The following is a 9599-nucleotide window of genomic DNA, read 5'->3' on the forward strand; positions in this document are numbered from 1 at the left end:
TGAAACAGTAGGAGAAAGAGGGAACTCTGGTTTAAAAAGCATTACTAAGATCATGCCATCTAGAGGACAGCTGCTATTTTTCACAGCCAAATGGGAAATATGCAGCATTGCTTCTCAAGGCGAGTCATTGGTTACAAGGAGGAAGGTCAAAGACACAGGGAAGAACGAATACTAGAGTTGATTATTGACACTGATGCATTTCAAATCATATGCAATGGTGTTAGCAAGGTAATCTTGTATGAACAGGATGGAGGCTTTGTCCCTTCTGAAATCTACCCTGTTAACATCCTGGAAAGAAGGTGAAGACATGCACAATTGTTGACATCAAGAGGGAGAGAACAAAGCCCAACTCCTCCCCACTTTTCAGCCTTTTTCCTTCCTGCTCCCATTTTTCTGGCAGGCAGTGCCTGAAGGGAAGCACTGACAGAGACGTACCTCTGTTTGTGCCAATCTCCTCTGTGTAAGGAGAACACTCGCAGCACTAATACAGCTCCGCTCTCAGAAAAGTCCAGCCCAGAACCCCTGTGTAGAGCAGGGCCAGATGAGCTCCAGCGCTGTGCTGAGGGATTAGGGACTTGGTGATGCTCTTTGAGCTGGCACACAGTCAGGGCTGCCCACTGCACCACACTCCAGTGATGGCCAACACCATCAACGTGGTCTGATGCAGTGTCGTCCTCAGGCTAGAGATAAAATCAGGGCATTTGCCTCCTCCATTTCTCCTCTTCCTCCCTGCACAACCCCCCAGGTCCCTTATTAGTCCCATACTCACCGAGTGTTTCTTCTGGCACAGCTCACTCTCAGCCCAGGCCTGCCTTCCCGTTCCTGTCTCACCCACTGTTGCCTATGTCCCCTATGCTGGGAAGGTGCTGTAGTAGGCTGTACCCACAACTGTGGAAATGTGCCCTCAGTTTGCTATTGCCACTGCTCAGCAACTTCTGTAGCCAACATCAGAGCTGGGGAGTGGAAATAATCAGCCCCAGAAGGGGCTGGTGAGCAGCATGAGCAAGGCCCAAGGCCCACAGGGATGGGAAGGACGACATCAGGGACTATGACAGAAAGCAGTGCTCTCCCACACAGACGTTCTTGGCACTGAAGCACATTTTCAAAGAGGGAAAACACCTGATCTTCAGAAGCAGGCTACTTGACAAGGTGTTTAATGGCTGTTTCCAGACAAGAAGTAAAAGGAGGCATGTGTACTGACTGAAAAGCATCACCAATGACTTTTACCACAAGGCTCTCAGTAGAGGTACGTCATATAGCCCCAGCTCAAGAGAAAGGCAACATCCATCACTCTCCAGAACTCAAGCACCGTGTCCCTTCCTGACTGCCAAAACTCATTTACCTGTTGGTAATACTGCTGGGCTGGAGCCTGGCGCCCTTGCATCTGTCCAGCCACAGGGCCAGCTCGTCCTTTGGGCATGGGCTGTCTCTCATATGGTGCCTTGTGGGCTTCCTGTCCCACTGGGAGTTCCCCTTGGGCTTTACAAAGCCTGTCCCGTAACAGCATGATGTTGGGCTGAAATCAGAAAAGGACAGTGAAGGAAGGTTAACTGCGCTGCCTGTCACGCAATGATGCCATCACACCAAGAGGCTGACTGGCCACACACCCATGAGCGCTCTCTCAGAAGTCTGCTCTGCTTTATTTGATTGGAATAAGTCTTTTCTGCACGAGACACGGGGCCAGCACAATTGCCTTACATGTGCCTGCCTCCCATCCTGGGCTGCATCATTCCCAAGCCAGCCTGTCTAACAAATACCAGCTGATGGAAGATGAGAAATCAAAAGAAAACAATCAACCAAGGGTCATGGTACATGTTTCATTGTGTCTGGCTTGCAGCAGGGACAATGGCTGCAAGGACAAGGGTGTGAAACGAAGAGGGAGAAGAACAAGGTCGTGAACTTCTGCCAGCTTAGCAAGGCCAACACAGGGAGAGGGGAAACAGCCTGATCATTACATCCCGAGGTGCATTTCAAATGGCAGTCCTGCTGGCTAACTGCACCATGCAGAGATCTTTGCTCAAAGTATACCTGTTCAAGCAGACAGAGGGAGTAAAAAACCTGAAGGCCTCGTACCTGGTTGGTGTTTGCAGGGAGAAACGTCAAAGCCGCAGCAATGCTGCCTTGGGCAGCCAGGAGGTTGGCATACTGGCTCATCTTCTCGGCCAAAAGGGCCCCCACGGCATTAGGGTCCACAGCTTGGGTGAGCTGCACAGCTTTGCGTAGGATTACAACTTTCTCTATTAAATCCTGGAAGATCAGGGCAAAAAAAACCAAACCACAAATGACAACAACGGCGTGTCGCATGCCCTGGCTAATGATTGTTGTGGAGGGCTGTTCCTTGGGGCAGCCCTGCAGAACACCTCTCACCCAACTTCCCTAGCAGGTGAGATGATAGAACAGCAACCGGCAACTGTGTATCAAGCGGCTTCTAACAGCAAAGCCAGCAGCGCATCAGGTAGAGTTCAAAGCCTAAAAAACTGCTTTTATTAAACAGGATTTCAGGGCCCCATCAGCACTGAGCATGTCCACCAAAAGAGTACCTATGCTTTCATAAAAACATCTGGTGAGAGCCACGAGAGCAAATTGAAAACATCATGCCCATCACCACTATTAGTGCTGGGGTGCTGCACGTTTGTTTGCGGCATTTTAGTTAAGTCAGTTCTTAACCGTCTTAATCAAAAGGATCTAACAACTCCCTTGGGAGACTTGTGCTTGGTTTTCTGGTCGTTACTGCAAAGATGGTTTTCCTGATATTCACTAGGAATACTCCGTATCTTGCCTTCCTTGCATATCCCCAAATACCAGAGCTGGTCTTGGTTGGTTTCTTCCTGGTGCTAAGTTACAGGAACATTTTCCGGTCAGTTTTCTCATGTTTTCCTTACTCTCACTGTAAGAGTTATATTAGAAGATACTACAAATATTCATTTGCCAATATTAACATGCAATCCCTCTTTAAAATCTTACAACAGATTTGATGAGAGCGTACCACACACAGGATTTCAACCACACATCACTAATAAGGACTGTTTACTGACTGTTCAATAACACATTTTTGGTTTTCCCAACAAATCAGCACTTCAAAAAAAGGCAACTAAAGAAAAAATAAATCAAGATAACCAACAGCTTCTACGAGTTTTAGTAATTCCACATCATAGTAAACAAGCAGCCTAACTATGACTCCAACAATATTTTTCAATTTTGGTGTCCGAGAGAGCAAAGCAATGCAATCAAGATGCAAATTCAAACTGAAGGTAAATCTGTAAACGAAGCCTTTACAATCAAGAGCCTGGAAAGTAATTTTGGTAATTCAAAACTGGATAGAGTTAATTATGTGAAGTAAAACTCACGTATGCTCCAGTTCCTTCAGTTACCTAAACAGAGACTCACAGCACTGCCAGGTAACATTATTTTAAGTACTTTCTAAAACTGGTCCTTCAAAGGCCCTGAACAGATGGAGGAACCCAAGATTATACTATAAAATAAATTATTCCATAACTGCTTCATCTCACTGTCATCAATCCTATTCCCCCAAGGTATTTGCTATATGCAATATATTTCATCGTTGGAAACCAAACCCTGTATGTGCAAGCCCCTAGAGAAAACTCTCATGACAGCCTTCCTACAGTTTTCTCTCCAGATTTAACTCTCATTTATTAGACTTCTTCCCCTGAACATCAAAGTCATCTCTTCCAAAAGCAAAAACATCCAAGTATTGCCCTATTGCAAAAGATGCAAGCGTTCAAAGCCCCTTCTTTACCAAAAGACTCTAAGCCCTACAACTACCTTTTTACACAAGAAGCGTATTAGCATGACTACCCAAAGAACAAAGCAGACACGAGGGCCATCATGCTTCACAACACATTTTCTAATATCATATTTATGTGTTATTTCTACGAAAGCCACCCATTCCAGAAGGAAAAGGCTTGCATCCTGAGATACATGCAGCTGCCAGACACTATCAAAGCTCTACACTAGATCATTTGATTTAAGCGCCAAACGATTGCAGTGTGTTACTTCCAACATCTTTCTTAACAGAATTACCAACCTGAAGAGATAAGGGGCTGTTTCCATCCTGAGCTTTGGTCCAACAAGCAACGAGTTTTTCCACGTTGCCGGCACAAATGTAACAGAGACAAGCCTGTGTCTGCAGAAGGCTGTCGCCCTCACTCTCCAGCCTGTTACCCAGGAGATCTAGGAAAAATAGGAACAAAGAAATACTGGTGAATCACTTGCGTGATCCCTCCATCACCGCCAAGGCTGGGGAAGCCTGCAACACCTGTTGTGGCTCTGCTCAGCACAGTGAGGGCCTCTGGGCTCCATTGGTAAGGACATACTGTGGTGTCCAGCACCGACTATCTCATGGGAGCCCAGGGCACTTGAGAGGCAGTTAATACCACAGAATCAATTTGGTTGGAAGAGACCTCTGGGATCAAGTCCAACCTTTGCCCCAACACCACCATGTCAACTAAACCATGGCACTAAGAGCCACGTCCAGTCTTATCTTAAAGACCTCCAGGGATGGGGACTCCACCACCTCCCCGGGCAGCCCATTCCAATGCCTAATGACCCTCTCTGAAGAAATGCCCCCTCATTTCTAGCCTGAACTTCCCCTGGCGCAGTTTCAGACTACGTCCTCTTGTTCCACCATGAGTTGCCTGGGAGAAGAGGCTGACCCCCACCTGGCTACAACCTCCTTTCAGGTCGTTGCATAGCATGGCAGCAAGGATTTGTCAAATGCCTGCAAACCTGAGGGGACAGTCCATCTGCCGACATGACAAAGGACAAGAGGCCAGGGTTCAGTTCTCCCCTCCGCCACCCACTTTTTGTAGTCCCCCTCATTTCAGGAGCACAATCGGTCAAGGAACTGTGAGCAAGAAAGCTGTGATACTACTCTGGGCCAACGTGTGCTGAAGCGAGTCATACAGCTCCCCAGACACCATGGCTGGCGTCTGAGGGGCATGGGGTGTCAGGCACACAGCTGCTGGCAATACAACTTCCCTATGGATTAAATCCAGCCAGTTGTCTGCCATGCAGCACACATGAGGGCAGGCACGCTCACTGCCTGGGAAAGAGGACTCCTGAGAAGTCAAAATGGCCCTTGGGAAAGAAGAGCAAAGTGCTTCCCTGAAACACTCCAAGACACTGGTCCCTTGGCTGAGACACCTGTCACATCAACTTCACTGTTACCCATCTGGAAATGGCAAGAGACCAGCAGCTGTGCACTACACAGGTGATGCCAAGACACAGATGCTCACAAGGGTCTGGGTTTCACATCCAGAAAATCAGGGAACATACTGGGAACATGGTACCCCAGAACTTCCTCTCCTCCTCTGCAACAGGACTGAAGAACTGTATTATCCGTCAAAGAAGCCAGCGAGGTATTACAATAGTTTACTGGAAGGAAAACAACCATGGCAAAGTGTAGTTTTGCTATAAATGGAATAAATGACATCTAGTCTGTAAAGTGTCCTTACCGCAAAGGGCTGCAAACTCATCTGGCCTGGCGTAAGTGAGCACAGCAGCCAAAGCCTCTCTCCAATTCTGCAGATCACAAGACTGCACAATCTCTTTCCAGTTCTTCATTACCACTGCAGTGATGAGCTAGACCAGAAAGAGAGAGACCATAGTTAAGATCTTGGTAAGGTTTCCTTTTTTTTTAGGATACAGTGTAATTTGTATCTATTCGAGTGTACTCATCTGCACTCTATCCAGGGTCACAGCAGATACTGCACTGCAATTCAACAGCTGCACAAGAGTACATTTTGCTTCAAAAGGAGTTCAGTGAAAATCACAAAACAAACTCAGATAACAGAGACAGGCCAATTATTCTTGCTACAAAATGTGCAAGAAAAGAATGCACAAATCTCCACAAGCTAGGATTGCTCCAGATGGTTTTCAGCACTGTTTTTGCAGACTAAGATAACATACCAAGTATTTAGCTATGAATCCTCTACACAACACCCACCAAGGGGTATGAATTTTGTTTGTCAAACTGTTTCATTCAGCTTTAAGGTCTTGCCCTCAGGCTGACCACTGAAGGGCAATTGAAAAGGCTGCTCAAAGGAAGAAACAAGTTGGCAGCAATCTCAACCTGAGCTGGCTGCAGTATCCCTACCCTGCACCCACACAGGCTGCCTGTCCACAAGCCCTCAAAATGAAATTCCAGTTTCTTCCGTCTCAAACTCTGCCTCCGGTTATTTTGCTTCAGACAAAAGACAGATTTGGCAGCTGTGCTGCTATTTAGTGAACAAAGCCCTTGTCATACCAAGACTTCAAGCTCAGAAACAGCTGAACAGGCAGTAAGCGGGCAGTTTGGGACCAGAAAAGAAAAAACCACACCTGAACAACAAATGCAAGGTCCTAACTACAAGGTCAACACTCAGTAGTTAAGCTCAGGCACAGATAACTGGTCAGCTCTCCATAAAAATACCTTTTCCCTAAGGATGAACTACAGTGAAGAAATTTCCCACACAGTACAAAATTCTCCATCCTCTTATTAGGCCAGAGGCAGGAAAGGAGCTGGGGGTGGGTGAAGAAATCCTGCAGAGTCTTAATTCTTGAGATTTTCCTCTTTTCACTTGTCCACTACTAGAAATGCCAATTGTACTTATCTCAAACTGGATGACAGGCGATGACCAGCAAAATCCCACTTACAGACCCTAGACTGTGGTGCTGCGTGCCCTGACTCTCCAAGTGACTGTGCTTTGCAGCATTCAGTCCTGCTCCAGGAAAGCGCTTAAGCCCATGCCCATTTTATAGGCTGCCTCCTGCTACTGTATAAAATTCCCTTCTTTGACAATGGACTGCTAAAAAGTAACCACAAGCAACTTTCTTCCCTCCTCTAAAAGTAGCCATCCTTGTTAAATGAGCAGTCCTGAGCTCTTTTAAGGCCACTTCTCCTGTTTCATCCTCCTGTTGCTACTTTCTCATGTCAGTAGTAAAGAAAAAAAAGATTCAAACGAGCAGCATCAGCAATCCCTAGCATTGCAAAAAGCTGCAAAGAGTAATAACCAGCCAGCCATAACACCTTGTCTCCTAGACAAAGGGTGATTGATCTACCCTGGGCATACTTAGCTCTCTTCTGTGCATGCAGTGAAACAAAGCATCAGCAAAATCTGTTAAGACTGATCACAGGCAGAAAACAACATAACGCTGCTGACACTGAGCATGGGTCGTGTGCTACTCTTGAAAAATGTGACAAGGTAACAGACTGAAAGGTGTGCTGCTTAAGATACTTATCCTAATCAGTGAGAATCTACTAGTGTATATACAACTCAGAGACACTGGATACAAAGTAAAGAATACTCTTCTTGTGTACTGATATTCAGGTAGCGTGCCTCTTTCCTCCTTATCAACGCATTAAAAGAGAATAACAGAAATCCTTCTGCTCTGAGATTTTGTGGATGACTTGAATACTTACTAGCTTCTCACAGAAACAAACCTATGAAACAGCAAGAAAACTTTTAAGGTGGAAAAGGGAGTTGCCAAATGCCTACATGCATGTTGTTTCTTAACTGAAAAAACATACCCTGGTAATTTTGCTCTGCATCTTAGCAAAGTACTTTTCCTGTGTCCTAGAAAGCAGCTCTTGTCCGCCTGCGATGGCCAAGATAATGGCGTCAGCCATGCGGTTATCCTGCAAGCAGAGATCTACTGCGCTCTCAAAGTTACCCGTCAGCAAAGCCTGGGTAATCAAACCGTCCACATCTGCAACAAGAGAGGAGTACATTCTCAAATGATGGCACACAAGTCACTTAAATATGTAACAACAGGTGATTCTGTCCAAGTGTACAACACTGCATGAAGTTCTCTGCAAATCAGCCTGCTCCAGGCAGCTACTTACAGGGATGCTCAAGGTCATCTCCAGCCTCAAACACACTATGGTCACAGCCACATCACTTAAGAGTACTGTTAAGCATCACTTACCTTGCTGCAGAGCAAGATGCTAGTAAATACTAGAGGTCTAAATGACCTCTGAAACAGCTACCCTGCATACAAACAGCAATGTTAGCACTTCATGCCTGATCAGGTGTGTGTTATTTTACATCAGAAATCACTCAGAGTAGCTGCATTTCAGCAATGGGGTATATGAGTGCTGTATACTTCCTTTCCATCCCTAAAGAAGCTGTATTTTCAAGTGAAAGTGAATGGAGTTAGAGGCAAGTCATGATAATCCTTCACAATCTGTGCAGAAATTGCCTTCTCACTGGAATACCAGTACCAACATCAGTATTCATAAATATCAGCACATACAATGAAATCAATATCAAGGTTTGGTTTTTTTTTTTTTTTTTTACCTCCACTAACAGAGATGTTAAATGTCTTCTTTGCAGATCCCAAACCTCCAGTTTCTTGTATATGGTCCTTCACCCTCTAAGAGAAAGGAAAAGCATATTTTTTGAGATTATGTAAAAACTTGGAATGTACACACACACAAAAAAAAAAATGGCTCTTGCAATGCAACTTAAAGATAGACCTTCAGGCTACCAGTCGCCTGAGATCATTAACTTAGAAGGGAAGAATATCCCTGTCATTTATTAGACCGCTGTTTCAGCACAGGATAATCAACTTCCCCTGATGCCTGCATAAAGTCACCTCCTAAGCACACTGAGAAAGGCCTGGGCTTATCCAAGGACCTCCAGTGCATGGAAACACACCATTATAAAATCACTGTTCTGAGAGATCAGAGCAGACTATTTTGTAAAATGGATGTCAAGGGGAAATAGCGCTGGAAGCCCTAGATTTCTAACCACCAGGAAAGGTTTATGCAAGCACAAGTGTGCGTATGTAGAGATCACAAATACCAGCAACCAGACACCTGGATCTTGGGTACTGACTTGCATACACACATCCGTGTTCATATACACACAACTCGCTCAAAACAAAACAACAGCCACAACCACAAAATCAGAAACCTTCTTCCTTCCCTCTTTCAACTTTAACCCTTACCAAGAACAGTCTACCACAATGCTACCTAGGTTTGACTTTGCTCCACTTAGACTTTCAGCTCATCCTTGAGCTGCACTAGGCATATACCCTAGTTTAAATAAGCAAAACACAGGAACACATGCTTAGTTTTCAACACAGAAGTCCAGCATGGTCCACACGTGTTATGAGACATCTAATATCTTTGACTGCATACAGCAAAATCCTTATGCAGTCAGCTATATGTGTCTGCCACCACAGCGCCTAATGAATTAACAAGGAATCAAGCACCTAACCTAAGGAGAGCACCCTGTTTCGGTGTCCTTAACGGGCTGTTATATGGAGTCAACAAGTGCACCGCTCCATCATGCATGAGCCATAAACCACCGTCCTCGTCTTCACAGACAGCTGCAGACAGGCATCAAACACAGGTTTTAGCACAGGTGGTTTTGGGCTAATAGCTCAAATTCTAACCCAAAAAGGAGAATGAGGGAATGGGGGACAATGAAGCCAGCCTGTTCACACAGCAATACTAGTATTTTCAGTGCTATTAGCCTCACATGGCAGAGGTTGGGTCCTTATTTCTAATTATAGACCTGTCCCCATATTTAAAACACAGGGCTGAAAACAACGCTGCTCAAATGGACAGAAATAGAATCATAGAATCATTATGG

The 9599-nt window shown here is 45.3% G+C and overlaps 1 protein-coding gene across 1 annotated transcript in view; it reads right to left on the bottom strand.

Moving 5' to 3' along the window:
- Positions 1-8373, bottom strand: part of LOC104159992 (protein transport protein Sec31A-like) — a gene marked incomplete at its 5' end in the record, with an annotated part of 24292 nt that extends 15919 nt beyond the window's left edge. Inside the window, 6 exons of the mRNA XM_009698040.1 lie at positions 1343-1516; positions 2074-2247; positions 4046-4191; positions 5475-5601; positions 7529-7707; positions 8298-8373. Coding sequence (XP_009696342.1) covers positions 1343-1516; positions 2074-2247; positions 4046-4191; positions 5475-5601; positions 7529-7707; positions 8298-8373 — 876 coding nt within the window. The remainder of the gene's footprint in view (positions 1-1342; positions 1517-2073; positions 2248-4045; positions 4192-5474; positions 5602-7528; positions 7708-8297) is intronic.
- Positions 8374-9599: the final 1226 nt, after the last annotated feature.

This window comes from Cariama cristata, unplaced genomic scaffold (assembly GCF_000690535.1).
Source record: "Cariama cristata isolate BGI_N322 unplaced genomic scaffold, ASM69053v1 scaffold42933, whole genome shotgun sequence".
NCBI classification, from domain to species: Eukaryota; Metazoa; Chordata; class Aves; order Cariamiformes; family Cariamidae; genus Cariama; species Cariama cristata.